The sequence below is a fragment of the Neomonachus schauinslandi genome, chromosome 2 (assembly GCF_002201575.2).
Source record: "Neomonachus schauinslandi chromosome 2, ASM220157v2, whole genome shotgun sequence".
Lineage (NCBI taxonomy): Eukaryota > Metazoa > Chordata > Mammalia > Carnivora > Phocidae > Neomonachus > Neomonachus schauinslandi.
Window position 1 is genome coordinate 134,081,533 of NC_058404.1, and position 19,288 is coordinate 134,100,820.

Consider the following 19,288-nt stretch of genomic DNA (forward strand, 5'->3'; position numbering starts at 1 on the left):
TTTGAGAGTCAGCTGTATTGGAGTTGAGTTACTGGCAGAAAAAAAAGAGAGGATGCACTTAATAAACTTCCACTCCTTAGCTAAGTCTGACATCATCCAAGTTCTGAAACTTACCTAGGTTGCTATGCAGATGTTTAAGGAAAATCTTGTTAGATTAAAACTACTAGCTATAAATCACACTTCAAATGTTATTGCCAGGAAATGGCTAAAGGTGGGAGTGTAGCAGTAACTCCAGAAGAGCAGGTCCTTGCTTCTGCCTCTTCCTTCATGTGGGAGTGACATGCAAAAGCCTCTTCAACCAGGACCCCAGTGGTCATGAGCATCAGGGACCTTACCATTTATCTCTAAGTTGGGAAAATTTTGATAGTGAAAGGACACATTGAAATACATTGATGGTCGTAAAAATAGTGCTATTAAAACTGTTTTAAATTAACTTATTCTTAAGAAATAAACTAAAAATACAAATAAGATTTAAAAATTGATTTATATTGCTTACCTAAATATTAAAAATGTAACATAAGAAAAATAATTATTCTTGGTATAGTCTGATGTATTTTAATCATCTGAAACTTCCTAGCCCTATCTGTCTGTAACACAGTTTCACTGGTATTTTTCTGAAGAAGACATTTTTTAATGTGATTGTATTATTTTTAACTTTTTGTGAAATTTCTAGAAATCTTCAAAATTGTATGCTGTGGTTACTAAATTTGAAATAGTGACACCTTCAGTATAGATCACAATATTTTTATCTAAAATATTCTCAAAAGGTCTTAGGTACCTGGTAAGAACAAATTCTACTAAATTGAAAATATTCTCAATTCTATTTTATTTTTGTATTGCAATATATGAGTGTTTTAGCCCGTTTTTTTTTCTTTTTCTTTTTTATTTTATTATGTTATGTTAGTCACCATACAATACATCATTAGTTTTTGATGTGGTGATCCATGATCCATTGTTTTCGTATAACACCCAGTGCTCCATGCAGTATGTGCCCTCCTTAATACCCATCACCAGGCTAACCCATCCTCCCACGCCCCTCCCCTCTAAAACCCTGTTTGTTTCTCAGAGTCCATAGTCTCTCATGGTTCATCTCTCTCTCCGATTTCCCCCCTTCATTTTTCCCTTCCTTCTCCTAATGTCCTCCATGCTATTCCTTATGTTCCACAAATAAGTGAAACCATATGATAATTGACTTTCTCTGGTTGACTTATTTCACTTAGCATAATCTCCTCCAGTCCCATCCATGTTGATGTAAAAGTTGGGTATTCATCCTTTCTGATTAGCCCAAGTTTTTTTTCACAAAAACTGTTTCCACCTTTCATTTAGAGTTCCTTTGCTAATAAATAATTGTATAAGACAGAACTTGTCAAGTAGATTGCCCATATTTATGGTCTTTTTAATGGATTGTCACATTTAGATGCTGAAAAATTATAGGCACTTACAATCAGAATATAAATATCCTGAAATAAGGATCTCCTTCAAATCCTATACATAATATGAATATACCCTAAAATTAGGAACTCTATCAAAATATTATCCTTACAAACTAAGGTATTCGAAATCGTATTTATGGAATTTCAAAGCTAAATGTCTTCTCTTTGAGAACTCATTTTTTGGATTTGATTTGTTAGTTCCTTTCTCACTTCAGTTCATTCCAGAGCATTTCAGTGTACTTTTATTTCCCTAAGAACTTCAAGAGCTGAAGTATTGGGATGCTTCATTTACTAAATATCATGATTAAAGATTTCCAAACAATTTTGAAAAAAAAAAAGCATCCAAAATTTAGGCTTATTTACAAAGTTGTTCTTCAAACAGAACTATGAAGGCTGATTGCCTTGCCTTTATTTTTTTGATTTAACATCAGCATTGTCTCCAAAATTAGTAATAAAGTGATTCTCACCCTGTATGTATAAAAATATTTACAAATTTTGGTACCTACAAATTTTATTTTTTATTGATATATAACTGACATATAACATTATATGAGTTTCAGGTATATGCAAACTATATTTTGATTTGTAGAATGTTGCAATTTATTTGGACCCAATGTGAATTGTTTTTAGTATGATGATATTTTCCAAAATAATTTGTATTTGTGTTATTGAAAAAAACAAGTAATGGGTCTCCAATGTCATTTTTAACTAAAATTATAAGTTTTTACACTATTGTCAAATGTTTCACCTTGAATTTCCATAAGCTTTACTTTGAGTTATTGAATTGAATAGAAAATCAAAGTATTACTGAAAAGTACTGATTTTACATTTGAAGCATTTGATAAAATTATGTAAAAATTTAAATGTTTATAAAATCATTTTTCTGTTAATAGAACACATTAATAGTTTTGCTTAACTTTTTGTACATATCCCCCCACAAAAATATCCTTAGAACTGAAAATGAACAAAACTAATTTAGAAAAACAGACATTTGACCTAAATGAAAAGTCATGTTTCATGAGTAATCTGTAAATGCATCTTTTGCAGGCTCATGTATTAAATCACTGTGCTTGGGCACAGTCTTCTTGAAATAATTACTGACTTTGAAATAGATACTGATGGTCCTTTAGGAGAACTATTTTCTGGTTTTCATCTGGTTGTGCCCGAGAAAACACAAGAAATGTAAATTCAGTATATAGTATTTTGATTATATATGTGGTCTCAGTTTTCTTTATTTTTGCCAAAAGGGTTTATTGAAAAGTTAAAGAAGCTTTACTTGACACTAAAAAAGTAAATATAGCTTTATGCCACACAGATGGCAAAATCTGCATACCAAGGATATTCTGACTACTCTCTATGTGCTCTCTATATGCTTTTTAGCAGATTGACCAGCCTTACATATTTCATACCAAGCCAAACTGTAAATTCCCAAGTTTCCAACTTACCCTATCAAATGGCAGCCTGGCAGCTTTGTGGATTCTGTAGGTTAAAACATGGGTATGAACATACATGGGTGGCGAACTGAATGGTCATTAAGGGCAGCAGGGTGGTCATGAGACAATTTGTCAAATAAAATAAAAGCAAGAGAGGCAGTTACCTGCATGCACCCTCTAACCCCATCTCACCGAGATGAAGCAGTTCTTCTCTGGGAGGCTTCAGTTTCTTCTCCAGTGCCATCATCCCATTTTGATTTCCAAGAATATGGTTGCCTTATGTCTAGGGCAACCATCTTCTTTAGGTTCATCTATTTTTGGTGGTGATGAGTATGTTTAGCTGGTCCCATATTCTTCATCAGGATGGTAGGTCTTTGTGAAATGTCCCGTCACTAGTTCACTGAAGGGCTGCAAAGCACTAGTTCAGTTTCTAGTGTTTAGACTTTTGATGCTTTGATGCTGTCTTTGAGGGAGGGGCTTCTGAGCCCCTTGCTGCTCCTATTTCAACTCTGTTGTCCATCGCATGGTTTTGATTGGAATCTATGTAACTAGGCTTGGTCATCTAGGTTAGTTTGTTGCATAGGTGAAATGGCTTTACTTGATGTTGAGCTCTGAGTGCAGCTACTTTTGTCCGTAATTGGACCCTGGCTTTTGCTTAGAGAAAGATCCAGGTGAACTTCACAGCTTATTGCTGTGTTTGGCCATGAGTTACTGCTTTTCAAATGTTGTATTCCCCAGAAAATACCCTGTGAGATGGTGACTGCACGCAGGAGATTTATTAGGGAGTGTTTTGGGGGTTAACACCTGGGAAAGGACAAGAGGCACAGAGGCAGAAGTTCCGCTGTGATGCAATCTCAAAGGAAGCCTCCGCTGACCCTACTGGGAGTTCTGAAGATGGAATGAGCCTTCCCAGCTGTCCTGCATTGGGATGAGGTGGCCAGGTGTTTATAATCCCAGGTTCATCAGTCACTGAATGAAGGCTGCCCATGAAGAAAGTGTAGTCTTTGGTTAAGCAGATCTTTTTGGCTGAAATTATACCCAAAGGGGGTTAAGAGCTGAGGGACTATCTGCTGGCAGCACTCCCAGCAGCTGGTATAATAAGTCCTTTATTCCTGAAGGGGAATCTTAGCGATGCAGCACAACACCTATACTTCCCTTTGATGCACCGATGGAACTCTATCACTGGCTTTTTTACTCCCCAACATGCTGAGAACCAATTTGCAGAAAATCAAAAGTCACAAGTGCCTAGGGCCTACAAGAGTTATAATGTATCCCTGAAAACTGGATATGCCTAATTCTAGACTTTCCATTAGGTAATATCATTAATATTTTTATTACTTAAGTCAGTATTGTTAGAATTCTATTGCTTGTAGTCAAAACCTTCCCTGACAAAATATAAGCAAACTATTACAGCTAAGCAATTCAATAACAAAAGCAACTAATCAAAAAAATCAACTGTTGACTTTTGATGGGGTGATTAAGGAAGGCTTCTACTGAGGAGATGATATTTGGGCTGAATCCTGAATCACAAGATGGAATCAGGTGAGGATGTGGGAAGAGCCTTCCTGGCAGAAGGAGGAATGATTGCAAAAGTCCCGAGGCGGGGATGAGTTTGGCAGGTTCCCCAACACTGTTCTCCATGGTGGAATCAGTGTGTCCATAGCATCTCTAGGGACTGTAATGTTTGGGCACGAAAGTGAGATATTTGAAGGCATTGGGAAGAATTTTTTTTCGTAGCTTTCTACTAAAGTCCAGGCTTTTGGAAAAGGTCAAATGAGAATGTGGGAAAGAGAAAATAAACAATGAAGGGTGCAGCGTTTATCCCAGGATGGAATCTGGCCTGCTGGGCTATCGCTTAAGACATTTAAGATCCTGCAATGATAAGGTTTTTGAAGTATTTAAATTTTTATTTTTATTTTTTAATACATAAAGTTCTCATAAGGCCTAGAGATTTTTTAAATTGTTCTTTTGGCCCATAAACGTGTTAATATGATCAAGAATATTTTAAATGTGAAAGGGAAAAGAAACAAGAAAGATTATTAAATGAATGATTACTTAAGAATATTTGTGCAAGAGGTTGTCTGCAATTGCCAGAAGGAAAAAAACAGACGGTGACAAATATGTAGAGAATAAGAGTTGCCTGCAGAGATGTGTGTGTCCCTGTGTGTGTGTTTATATAAATACTTCAATGAAGTAATCTTAACTTTATAACATCATTAAATGACAGGAGCATAACAACAAAAGGCTATATCTTTCTTTTATAAATAAACCTGGTAGAAGTGGAAGTAAGTTAGTACTTTCTGTCAAGAAATTGTGGAAAATTTTTAGCAAAATTGCTGGGAAGTTGCTGGAAGTTGCTAGAAAATCTTTGTAAAGATTTACTTCTTTTCTGCATGATGATAAAAGAAAAAAAAAAAAAACTACTGAAAGAAAAAAAGTAAGGTGTTCCGAACCAAGACTCTTAAAAAAAAAGATGACTCAAGAGTAATGGAGAACTTTCAGACATGAATTTGTGACTCTATCACACCACTGATGCCAGTTTGTAGATATATTTGCTAAATTGCTGCCAATAATCACTGAGGAATTATAGAAGATTGGGAAAGATTGTAGTGTCATCCAGGGTTCATGGCAGGAGACAGAAACATTTAAAGTAGGCAAAGATTAATACAGTGCTTGCAAAATCATTGGAAGACCTAGAGAAGTGGCCTCTAGTCTGGGCTTCTTGGAATGACTCGCAGCCATGAGAGAGCTGAGTCACCAGGGGACCTCCCACCTCTGAGAGTATCCTAGGACCACTGAGCTTCCAGTTACAATACATGATTGTAACTGAGATTGAGGAATCATAGAGCTGAAACTGTGCACTTGTTACTACTGTTGTCACTACTCCATGATGCTGGTGAGTGGGCCCTGGTACCTGGAATCCACTGTTGCCTTTGCTTCGATCCCTTTTCTCACCCCAGAATTTGAAGAATGAATGACTGCTTGCAGAAGAAAATTTCACATCTCCATGAGACCTTGCTTGCCAACCAAGAAATGGTAGAAGATGACCACCCTCACTTTTGCCTTACAAATCTCTCATAGTTGCATCTACGTGGTAGGACCTTATTGGAGTCCAGAGCACTAGCTGCAAAAGCATCTGGGAATTGTACATTTAACTCCCAAGTCTCTTCCATCCAAGAAGACATGACACAGGGTGGCAAATGGGAATTCAGTGAGCCAAACCACAGTATTCCATTCAGGTGTAGACAGGCAAACATTCTTATTCCTTTAAAGGAAAGAAAGAGATTATAAGAGACATCTGCTGAGCTTGATATTGGTCTTAATATTGGTTAGAAAAGACACCCTGTGAGCCATTAAGAAAGGATGTAGCAATCACTGGGAATAAGGGTTCATTAAAAATAAATCATACTGGATAACTTATTAAAGTGGTAAGTAATAGAACTATATGGCCATAATGTATCTAGATTTTAACAAGGCATTTGCCCTAAAATTCTATATCATGGGACAAGCTTGGGAAATGTGGTCAAGACTGTGACATAGTTGAATGGATTTGTAATTAGTAGAAAGATTAAAAACTGATGATTTGTAGATAAATGTCCAATTGTAGCACATGCCATAGGAATTTCTATTTTATCCTGACCCACATTACACAATGACTCCAACAAGAAGGCTGATTTTAAAAGTAGCAATAGTCATTGTTTATTAAGTGCTTCCTCTAGATGAGGCACTATAGATACATTATTATCTCTTCTATTCATTGCAATAATCTTGACAGGCTGTTATCTCCATTTAAATGTGAGGAAACTAATACCAGAGGGTGTAAGTGGCTTTCCCCTAGTTCCACATCTAGGAAGCAGCAGTGCTGAGATTCATACCTAACATAGCTTCAAGGAAGAGGTAACAGAGGGAGGGAGAAAACCACAACATTTCTGGGAGACACAGGTCAGAACGTGCCAAGAACCCCAGAGCATGGCATTTTCTCAGCAATTCTACATGAAGTTGGAAGCTGGCCCACTGTCCTGCAGGATCTGGCCGGTATCTCAGGGACTCAAGTGACACTGACAAACCTTCACTAAAGGCTCCATAAAAAAAACAGATGCTGATTTACTAAATCATGAGAAATGCAATAAATAGTCAAGCTGGCCAAATATAGGTAATATTCCTGCATGCAAAAATCTGAGGGAGAGCATGATCAGAATGTTGACCCCAGAAAATAGAATCAGCCTCATAAGGGTATGCTGGTCAGAATGCTAACTGTCTACAGTCTCTGCCAATCACAATACAGATGTAAACATCTGCCTGGCTGACTGGATCCCTGGATCTACATGGAAGGACACTTCTTCAATCAGACAGTGCCATAATTTGCCTTTCTGATTCTGTTCTAGGCCCACATGACTGATTGCTATTCTTTCTTTAGATAATTTAATGACTTCAGCTAAGTTGTTTTGGCCTAAAATTTATTCTTTCTTTTTAAGGTGACTGTTTCAATTGATTTCCTAACTTCAGAAGACAAGTTGTATTCCTGTGTTTCCAAATTCACTGTGGTTCTTGGGCACTACTGAAAAGATGTAGGTCCTTTTGACTCTTTCCTTTACCTGTGCTGCCATTGGTAGGTTAACAAGAACAGAAGAATCAGTGCTGACATGAAGAGTTTGAAAGCAGCACAGGTTTTTAAAAAGAGAGTATTTTTAATTAACATAGGCTCACTGTGAGTCAATAGTGTGTGATATTGTTATCAAAGAAGTCAAGACAGACTTAGCTGTATTAACTGTGTCAACAGAGTGAAGGAGCTAGTGAATGAACGAAGAAGTTGACAGCTCTACCCTAATCTTCAGTGACACTCCATGCCTAGACTAGCAATGTTTATTTAGTTCAGGATCCACATTTTCAGATATCAACAGACTGGAACATATTCAGAGGAAACTGACCAGATGGTGATAGGACCTGAAATCACATTCTGACAAATGGTGGTAGGACACTGGTGATATTTAGCTTGAGAAAGAAAAGACTTAGGGGAAAAATAAGAAAAGCCAAGAGGTGTTGGGTACTTGCTTATAGATTAGGCCAAGGATTGTTTTCAGTCCCTTAATGGATTTCAGATATTATGCATTTACCATAATGGAAAAGTGGATACTCTTATTTCGAGAGTTACTCTGGTAGGCAGAGAAAGTCAGTAGAAACCACAGAGACAACTTTGCTTATTAGAATGATGACATTTCTAACTCTCAACAACATAATGAGCTGCCTCGATAGTAATATATCATGTTTTTGGAGATGTTCAAGCAGAGACTGGCCAAACATTTTATGGAGATATTTTGGAGGAGAATAAGTATTAAATGGAAGAATTAGTATTAAAAGGAGGCAGGGACCAGATGAACTATAAGACCTTGTCCAAACTTATCCTGCTAGTCTATCATTATCTTACAACACAGTAACCCCTTTTTGATCTTTTAGTTTAGTGGCATGAACACTGAATGGTTAATGCCACTTCCAGTTCAATAGATCAACTGTAGGGGACACTGATTGCTGCATTCCTTCCTGGCAATTAAGACAAAATCCAAAACCATCTGAAGATGTAGGGAAGGGGGTGCAGAAAATCTGTGAATGAGTCATTAGGTATAATGCAAAGAGGAGACTCACTTCCTTATTTGATCCCCAGACCCATGTATTCTGAGTGTGGGAGAAACAGTACTGTATATGGATTTCTTTTCAAAGCATAGTTAATTTTCACTCTCAGATAGTTTGAAAGCTTCAAATGTTAGTAGCATTCATTTCTGTCTTTGTATTTAAATGCACTTATTTATGCTTCTAAAAACCCTTTGATTGCATTCCTTATTTTGAGCTTTGTTATTGTTAATGTGCACACTTCAGCATCAACCAACATGTACATTCATGGCAATGAATGTCATACCTTAAAATCTGGTTCCTGTAAATGGGAAAGAATAATGTTCACTTAAAATAACCAAAAAACAATGGAGTTTTATAGCTAGAGAAAACCTAAATATCACATATTATTAGATGAGAAATTCAAGCTCAGAGAGATTAAATGACTTGCCACATTCACGTGGCTGGACCAGTAGAAAGTAGAGCACTTTTCTTTTTTTCTTTTGTCTCCCACTCAAGGAGGCAATTATATGCTGGGGTTTTTTGGCAAGATACTCTTCTTTTTTGCTTTTCCTAGCAAGTAGAATGGTTTGATACTAGTAACTTCTAGATCTTTATTTATCAGCCTGATTGGCATGTGACCTGAGGAGGAAGTATCAGAGTAGGATTCCAAAATAGTATTTTCTTTACCCATATCAGTAGGCAGAAATTCTAAGGGCTTCTTTGTTCCTAATTCTGGATTGCTCTTGGATCTCTGCAGTGCTGCGTATGATGCTGTTCTTGACAGAAATGTGGCCATTAAGAAGCTCAGCAGACCCTTTCAGAACCAAACGCATGCCAAGAGAGCTTACCGGGAGCTGGTCCTCATGAAGTGTGTGAACCATAAAAACGTAAGTTGTTTTTTTTAAACCTCTGGCAGTGGGAAGTTGTGAGATTGGAGAAAGAAAATCCATGTGCCAACTTGAGTAGGAACGGCTTTCTTTACTTTGTCATTTCTGCCTGTTAAAATTGTTTATCCTTCCATATGCTACATTTGATTTCATTGTCCTCATGATAGCTTTCTACTTAAAACTCATCTAAAAATCATATGGTGTAAGAGGGGATAAATTTAATAGATATTTCCTGCTCTGAAATTAACCATATTTGGTTATCTTGCTCCAAATTAACCAGAGAGCTTCATACTTTTTCCAAAGCAATAAAAAGCAAACAAATACAAAGCCAAAAAATATCCTACAGAACACTATATTTCTTTGTAATTTAAATTTAATTATTAGCAGGTGAAAATTTTTATCTCCTTTTTCTTTTAGCTATAGTCTGGCAGTGGCCTTCAGATGTTCACTGTGCTTCAGCATCTTGTTTTTTTGTCAGGTTGGGCCTATGTGCAGGAACATATCTGCAAAGCACATCAGGACAGGATCATCAAGAGCATTTCTCATGGCAACTAAGTAGGGTATACCATTATAGGACTTTCTTCAACTTCAGGGTATAAGCTTCTTCCACGGCAGACAAAGGCTTCTGGAATTCTTTCTATGCTCCCATTCTTAGTAAGGCTACATGAGTGATAATTCATTATTTTAATAATAACTATTATTAATAAAGAATTTATAAATATAGTGCATATAATTTATTACATATAAATATATAATGAAAATCAATGATAAATTATTATAATAAAACTATAACAATAGCTGTCATAACTCCCTGCAAAGTTTTTCTTAAGCATGAAAATCACACAGGATATATGAACTTATCAGTGCAGTTTTATAAACAAGTGAATTTGTCATGAGGCTAACCATCTCTCACTAAGAAGAAGCAAATGTATGTATGAGAGTTTAGTTGGAAGATACTTGAAATACAAATATGTGGATTGTTTCTCCAGTGACAGTGTTTCTCTTTTCCTCTGTTATTCCAGTGACTTTGTGATTCAGCCATTTGACACATATTTGTTAAATAAATGAAATGTGCCCCATGTATAGATCTGATGCTAAGATTACAGTAGTGGAGATAACAGAGGCTAATCCCTGGCCATGTGGAGCTAATGTTGTACTGGGTGAGAGAAAAAGACCATCTGAAAAACAGGCAAATGTAGAGAATGTCAGATGGTGATAAGCACAATTAGGGAAAACAAAGTGAAGAAGAAAAATTATTCTGGTCAGTGCTGGGTGGGTGGGTTTACTTTTTAAAAACAGATTGAGCAGGAAAGGTCTCACTAAAGAGGTAAATTTTATCTATCTCTAATTTGGCCATGCAAAGAACATGGTACTTCTAAAAAAGAATATATAAATGATGGAAAGGATGATTCATAAGAAAAGTCATTCTACTAAAGCAGTTTGTTCTTTCAGTATGTTAAATAAAGGCAGGAACAAGATTAACCACATGGCCAATGCAATCTATTTTTATGATAGCAGAGAAAATGAGAAATCCCATGGGCAAAGGGAAATGGATAGATGCAAGCGATGAAGCAACTGTATGGGAAATTTTGATAGCTTGTGTTTTCATATATTTATATTTCCCTGGTCTTCCTTCCAACCCCCATAATGCAATAAATACATTGTAGAGAAATTCCCATGTACTTGGCGAATTTGAGGGAATCATACTCCCTGTTCTTGACTGAAATGTGGAGGTTCACATTTATGATACCTAAAAAGAAGTTCCCAATTGAAAGGATTAACTCTAAGTGGCTTTCTACCTGCTCCCCCCTTTTATGTGTGTATGTCCATGTGCATGTGGTGTATGTCTATGGAAATAAATTTCTGGAACTTGTTAACAGAGAGGAAGTTCACTTAAAACCAAATGTAAGTCCCACATTAGTACTTCTAATACTAAGTAAAAGCAGTCAGAGTGTAGAACTCTGTAAATGCTGTGGAAAGTAAAGTAAAACAGTGAAGTAATCCCAACTAAATCTTTAATAATAGAGAAGAGAATCCATTTAGAAAATGAATGCTTAATTCTAGGAAGTGATAGCTAATGTGATTGTGGGGCCAGGACAAACATTGCTTCACATCTGTATTTTAAGATGCTGGAATAAAGGAACTGAATTAGATTCCTGCATGAAATTATTGAACCAAAACGGAAATACCTGTGATGCTGTGTTTCTAAAGACACGGTTTTCAAGTGGTTAATAGAAGGAATTAGAATTTACAAGGGATCCATAGGGGAAGGGAGGGAAAAATGAAACAAGATGAAACCAGAGAGGGAGACAAACTATAAGAGACTCTTAATCTTATGAAACAAACTGAGTTGCTGGGGTGGAGGGGGTGGGAGGGATGGCATGGCTGGGTGATGGACACTGGGGAGGGTATGTGCTATGGTGAGCGCTGTGAATTGTGTAAGACTGATGAATCACAGACCTGTACCCCTGAAACAAATAATACATTATATGTTAATTAAAGAAAAAAAAAGAATTTACAAGGGAGCAAAGAAAGAACAGAGGGAAATCAAAGAAGATGAAGGTGATAAAACAAGGGAATAGGAAATGGGAAAATAAGAATACATAGTGGAGAATTTAACTTTTAAAATAATCTTGATTTACTCAAAATTGTAATGCTATTTTCTAAATTAATTTTAGAATACCTAGATTATTTATTTTCCAGGTGATACGGGTTAGCATTTTCCCATATTTAAGGGTTGTTTGTGTATGGTGTGTGTGTGTGTGTGCGTGCCCTGCGCACAGTCTCTGATGGTTTTGTTTCAACAAATATCAAAATGAATTACTTTGCAAGATTGATGAAATACTAGAAAAACAGGCCAACTAAATATGTGTGATATATATACAATGAAAGATGTATCACATAGACATTTTTCAACACACACTATCAGTATACAGAGTAAGACACTTTAATCACAAGTTTTAGAGATATTTTGAAAATTTTATTTCTATATGCATATTCCATACCCCAAGGTTGCTTTAGAAGAGGTGATCATGGTTTTCTTTTTTTTTTTTTTAGCCAAACGAGATTTTATTTGGCTATAAAAATATTTTTAACACCCTTTTAATCAAATTCTTTTTTTTTATTCTTATGTTAATCCCCATACATTACATCATTAGTTTTAGATGAAGTGTTCCATGATTCATTGTTTGTGCATAACACCCAGTGCTCCATGCAGAATGTGCCCTCCTCAATACCCACCACCAGGCTAACCCATCCTCCCATCCCCCTCCCGTCTAGAACCCTCAGTTTGTTTTTCAGAGTCCATCGTCTCTCATGGTTCGTCTACCCCTCCAATTTCCCCCGCTTCATTCTTCCCCTCCTGCTACCTTCTTCTTCTTCTTTTTTTTTTTTCTTAACATATATTGCATTATTTGTTTCAGAGGTACAGATCTGAGATTCAACAGTCTTGCACAATTCACAGCGCTTACCAGAGCACATACCCTCCCCAGTGTCTATCACCCAGTCACACCATCCCTCCCACCCCATGGTTTTCTTAATATGTTATCACTATTGCCATATATACATTGTGTGTATATAATATATATGTAAAAATATTGCATGGCCTTGTAATTTTTTTGTCAATAATTCCTCAACAAATGAAAGCTACATGTGGCCTAAAGCATTCCCTAGACTTGACTGCATTTCTCAGATATTTAAAATCACTTCATATGTTTCCATATCACTTACAAAATTTACTAAAATTTATTAATTCATAGTTTAAAGATGTTTAAATCTGAAACTTGTACTTACCCAGTTTTTGTGAAATTGTTGCATCTATCCTGTGAGTAGAAGATTGTTATCCAAATTTTTTATTTTTATTTCATACTGGCACATTAGTAGAGAATATTTAGCTGAAAGAACATCTTGAGTTTTTTATGTACGCAATATATTTGGTAATGTGACAGAGTTTTGTTTTTTTAATTTACTTATGCTAGAAGGTAAACTTCTTTGCTACTTAATATATAAAATAACCAAAGCAGGAAACAAAAAATTTAAGAAACAGAATTTCGATAACTTTTAAAATACATTTTCCACTAAATTTATTATTGATATCATCTAGCATATACCTTTTCCTAACATATCATTATAGCATTAGTTTAAATAATATTTGTGTGTGAAATAGAAGCCAAAAAACTAAAGTAGCAACAGACAAAAAAATCTCAAATTAGAGCACTACCTTGTTCATTTGGAGGAAAAACATGACCTTGCTACATCTTGTTGGGTATTTTGCTGCTGCCCATTTTTCTTACATGGCTTTTCTTCTTTTTTTGCTTATTAATTACATTACAACTCTGTATTCTACCAAGGAGGATCACACTCTAAAGCAATATCTCAATTATATATCTTCTTTGACTCTTCCTTCTGCCTAAGAATTTGAGCTTTTTAATTATATTTAACCTGAAGACATATATCATGTGTCCTTTCTGAATACATTTTTCTATGTTCTGTGAGACAGTTCTAGAAATTTTTTTCCAACTTTTCTATTTCTATCATAACACTAGTGTATGACTTTGAGTTGGGTTAAACACTTGTTTAAATATGCTTTTTGAATAATTTGTTCTCTCCTTTTTTCTTTCTCTCCTTCCTCTGTCTCTTCCACTGTTTCTTTTCCAGATTATTAGTTTATTAAATGTCTTCACACCCCAGAAAACATTGGAGGAATTCCAAGATGTGTAAGTAACAAAACTCATGAAGGAAGAGAAAACACAGCACTCAAAAAACTCAAGGGAAATTGACAAAATCAATGGATGAAATCCCTTGTAGAGATTAAAGGGAGATAAGAGCTAACAGTAAATGAAAGGGATCTGGTGATAGGACAGAAGGTTCTGTTTCTGGTGTTAACTTCCTGGAAAGACACTTCTGCTTCTTTCTGACCTTCCAGTGCTTGTGCTTTATTGCCCAATGTTCTTGGTTCAATTAGAGAAGATTTATTATTTATTATGTATTTTTTATTATCAATTGACTCTGTGAGCTTTCTAGGATGAATCTATTCACTTTGAGAAATAAATTATAAGAGGGACATGTTAAAAATCATCTTAAAATCTTTTTTTTTAAAGATTTTATTTATTTATTTGAGACAGAGAGAATGAGAGAGACAGAGAGCACATGAGAGGGGGGAGGGTCAGAGGGAGAAGCAGGCTCCCTGCCGAGCAGGGAGCCCGATGCGGGACTCGATCCAGGGACTCCAGGATCATGACCTGAGCCGAAGGCAGTCGCTTAACCAACTGAGCCACCCAGGCGCCCCATCTTAAAATCTTTATTTCTGTTTCTGTGGTGCCTTTGATTTTGTGCAAAAATAATCTATCTAAAAGTATAGTGACATTAACAGAGGAGAGGAAGTGGATCCTAGTACGTTGTCTTATTTGACACAGATACATTGCATTTAATAGAAGAGGCTATTCTGATTTTTTTTCTTATTTGTAATCATAATACTCAAGAAAGAACTCAGGGAATTCAGGGAAAAGTGAGGACAAGATGAAGGTAGAAAATATAGGGGCAGGGAGAAAAAAGAAAATATATGGGCAGGAACCACACACTAATAAATGCTGTTTCTGCTAGTCACCTTGTGGTAGAGTTACCATGGCTAACATGTTAATTGAGTCAAAGGTAGAGCTGGGAAGTTTGGAAGACTTACATATTTAGGCGGGGATTCTGACCTCTTTGAAGGACTTCACAGATCTTGTGATTTGGAACTAACCTTGTGGATTTACCTTCCAGTTACTTAGTAATGGAACTGATGGATGCCAACTTGTGTCAGGTGATTCAGATGGAATTAGACCATGAACGAATGTCTTACCTGCTATACCAAATGTTGTGTGGCATCAAGCACCTTCACTCTGCTGGAATTATTCACAGGGTAAGAATACCCTCTCCAGAATTATAATTAAGGTGTTTTTGGAGAAGAGAAAGAGCAATTGTAGGTTATTTTCTTTATGTAGGAAGGGTAGGTTGAATATAATGTACTTCTTCATTTCTTTTAAAGATTTTATTTATTTATTTGACAGAGAGACAGTGAGAGAGGGAACACAAGCAGGGGGAGTGGGAGAGGGAGAAGCAGACTCCCTGCAGAGCAGGGAGCCCGATGTGGGGCTCGATCCCAGGACCCTGGGACCATGACCTGAGCCGAAGGCAGACGCTTAATGACTCAGCCACCCAGGCGCCCCTTCATTTCTTTTAAAATAGAATTAACACAAAGTTCACTAATGTATAGAAGAAAATTTTAGCTACACTGTAGCTGATTTTGTTTGCATTTTGTTTCAGCTCTTTGAGAGTCCACTTCTGAGAAGCCTCATGTTTTCTAGCCCCTTGATTGGCAGAGGTCATATGTGTAGCTGGAATAAGACTGTTCGTTTCCACAGCTTGTTTCTGGCAGCATTAAGACAGCTGCCCTGATCTGCTCTTCTGTCAGGCCTAGAAATGAAAAATAAGCTGAAAGGTTTATGTTGCCACAAGGAAAAACCTAACAGATGAAAATAAATGACATGTTATTTATTCTAAAACCTCTTCCCAAGATGATCCTAAATTGTAAAATTCATAGTCCAATTCTCTTCTGGGCTTAAGAAGTTTTTGAAGATATCTTAAAAATATCAAAAAACCATTGTAAACTTCTTTGGGACAGTAATCATTTGCTTCATATAGGGCTTTGCAGTCAAGGGGGGCCCTCTCTGTACTATTGCAAGACTGCCATATTGATTGAGTAGATAGAAATCATATGTTCCATTTGCTGCTGGCTTTTAATTTCTTCTCTTATTCCTACCGTCAGGATTTAAAACCAAGTAACATTGTAGTCAAGTCTGATTGTACATTGAAAATCCTCGACTTTGGACTAGCCAGGACGGCAGGCACAAGCTTCATGATGACTCCTTATGTGGTCACACGTTATTATAGAGCCCCCGAGGTTATTCTGGGAATGGGCTACAAGGAGAATGGTAAGGAGGCTTCTGCATAGCAGCCACAGAAACCATGAAGAAAATGTGTATACATTTTAGATGGTCAAGGGCGATGTTCTCTCTCATGTATATGAATATATATTTTTAATAGGGCTGCCAACTTTCATATTCAGAAGGTTTTAAAAAATAATACTAGGAAGAATCACTCATAAAAAATGTGAAGGATATTTCTTAAAGTAAGCTTTACTACAAGAACACTAACATGTTATGGCCAAAAAGAACTGTGGATGGAATCTGATTAAACAGTCAAGCAGGTATTGATTAGCACACATGCTGTAGATTTTGAGACAAATTGCTGTTTGGGTTGGAGCTTAGCTCAAAGTTAGTATGAAGACAGGAAGTAGTCTGTCTGTTACATTTAGCCATTTGGCTTCATGGCTATCTTAGATTGATGGCTCTAGTCCTAGGAAAAGACAAAAAGATGTCATAAGTCCTTGGAGCAAGAATCTTACAAATGCTCAAAGAATAGTCAATTTAGAACAATCCAAATTGTTCAAGTTAGATAAGAGTTTCTTTAATGCTTTAAATTGCTCTGTGAGTAATATTTAGGACAGCAATTACCTAGTAAATTTTTATAAATTCCAAATCATGGAGAAAATATTAAATTTTATATTACTCATTTCATTAAAAAATCTAGTATTCATGAACATTTTAAAAGAAAAGAAAGAATCTTCAAAATGTATTACAATTTGATTTTATTAAAGACTTTATAAAACACTTATTAAATGCATTGCCATTTATTATTTTGAAAAGAATACCTCTAACAAGTAATGTAGCATATTAAAAAATATATCTAATAAATTTAAGAATTAAAATAGTTTTAAATTAGGATTGTATATATATGATCAATGTACCTTGCATGGTTATTTTATGTTTTATTCTATTTAATTCCTAGCAGTCTATTTTTATAAATTTTATAAAAATAACTATCCATGTATTTTTATGTGCAGGTGCTAAAGGGTAACTTTATGAAAATTCCCTGGCCACCAAAGTTTTAAAAAATTTCATTGTGTACTTTCAGATTAGAAGAAGGCCAATACTTCTGTGTATTTGTGCAGAGGAAAGGGAGAAGTCAGCTCTTAGGAAGGTCAGGTTCACTTTGGAGAGCGATGGCAGGATTCTGTTACCTTTTAACTTGGAACAGGCAAATCTAGTCCTCTTCCCAAGGTATAATACCACATCTAACTTACTTGGAAAAGAAGATATTTGTATACATTTTTCACAGGTTATTTGTAAAAATTCAAAGGGGAACCAATTTAAAAAATCAAGAAATCAAGGCTCTACAGAGGTCTGGGGGTAGGGTCTGAATTTGCCTATTATGGAGTTACGGATCTTAGCTGCACAAATGCATATAATTTCTTCCCTCACCAGAAAAGGTTGCAAGTTACTGCCTTAGTGTTTTCACTTCTCTAGATCTGTGAAGGTATAGCTAGCACCCTTGTGCTGCCCTCTTGCCTATGAGTGGAAGGTTATCATGCAGAAGAACCCGCTTGTTCCTCCATCAGGCATGCCCAGCTGTCCTGTGCACCTACCCCGCCTTCCTTCCCCAAGGAGCATTTCAGCCTAATGTTTTTGCCCCAAAGTTCCCTTGGTCCTTACTAAAAAGCAAGTTGGAAGAGGGTAAAGATTGGTAAGAGAAGGTGAACATGTTTGGTTAACGAGTATGACAATTGAGAAATAAACAAAACAAACAAACAAATAAATAGAACAATTTTTAAACACTTTCATACTTTTTTTTGCTTTACTTCCAGATGACTCCTTTATACATGTGTTAATTGATCATATCTTTATTCTTGAAATACTTCAAATAGAAACTAAAACTGATGTTTATTTACAAGGATAACTTCTGAAGGAAAAACTAAGTCCTGAACACCAGGGATTCCAATACATCTGCCTTTAAACCACAGTTTCAGCTGTTCCCTAGTTTCTTGGATTTGCTTGCATATACCTTGTTTTGAACCAACCAACCAACTAACCAACCAACCAAACAAACAAAAACAAAGAGAACAAAAGAGTAGTCTCTTGTTGCCCTATTCCACATAACTGAGTGGAATAGAAAATGGAAACAGCCACCCCTCCAGGTTGATTAAAATTATTTTTGCTACATCCAGCAAATGGTCAAAAACTCCTATGTCTTTTAGCTGCAGCCTGCTATGGAAATAATTTTGGTGTAGCTTCTGTGTTTCCATGTCACCGCTTTATGACACTACAAAGACAATCTAAGGTACCCATAAAGGAATTTTTAAAAATTAATTTGAGTTCTCATACTAAACATTGTTAATGTCATATTACAGTGCTGGTTTTCATTTGGGGGTAACTTTTGGTGGGAGACAAAAATTGTACCTTCTAATCAAACTGTTCTTTTTCCTCCTCCTTCAGAGATCAATTATCTTAGTTAACTTTACTTTCCTCCCTTTTCTTCACTTCCCTCTCTCCTGTTCTAGTGGATATATGGTCTGTGGGATGCATTATGGGAGAAATGGTTCGCCACAAAATCCTCTTTCCAGGAAGGGACTGTATCCTTGTACCTTTTGCTGCAGCTTTACCTGTTTTGTTCTCTCTCCCTTTAAACACATAATGATTTTACCAGGAGAGTAAAGATAGAAGCAAAAAGTTGGGTAAGTGGTATAATTGTGATTAAAAAACGAAGTGATGATTTATATAATCTGACCAGTACTGAATCTACCTACTGCAATGATTTGTTTTAATTAAATTTTCAATGGGCTTTTTTTCTTTAAATTATTTTCTTGTCTGTAACTCAAAATAGCAATGCTATTTTTTTTCATAAATAAGAGAGGTCACCAAACCCCAAATTATTAAAATATCTTTATCTTTATAATTAGCAAAAGAAGTCACTATTTGCAAGTATTTTCCATCTTTTTTCTAAAACTATTTTATGCTTCTACAACATTTAGGCATAATAATTTCTCTCCTTG

General features: G+C 35.9%; 1 protein-coding gene across 3 annotated transcripts in view; it reads left to right on the forward strand.

The window, feature by feature from the left end:
* MAPK10 (mitogen-activated protein kinase 10) overlaps positions 1-19,288 on the forward strand; it is a 324,165-nt gene that overhangs the window by 224,451 nt on the left and 80,426 nt on the right. For 2 of the 3 annotated variants that reach the window (XM_044912681.1, XM_044912682.1), the window contains 4 exons: positions 9,231-9,360; positions 14,017-14,075; positions 15,121-15,259; positions 16,166-16,331. In XM_044912681.1, coding sequence (XP_044768616.1) covers positions 9,231-9,360; positions 14,017-14,075; positions 15,121-15,259; positions 16,166-16,331 — 494 coding nt within the window. Of the gene's footprint in view, positions 1-9,230; positions 9,361-14,016; positions 14,076-15,120; positions 15,260-16,165; positions 16,332-18,796; positions 18,869-19,288 lie in introns of all 3 variants that reach the window. The other variant, XM_044912680.1, reaches the window with a different exon arrangement.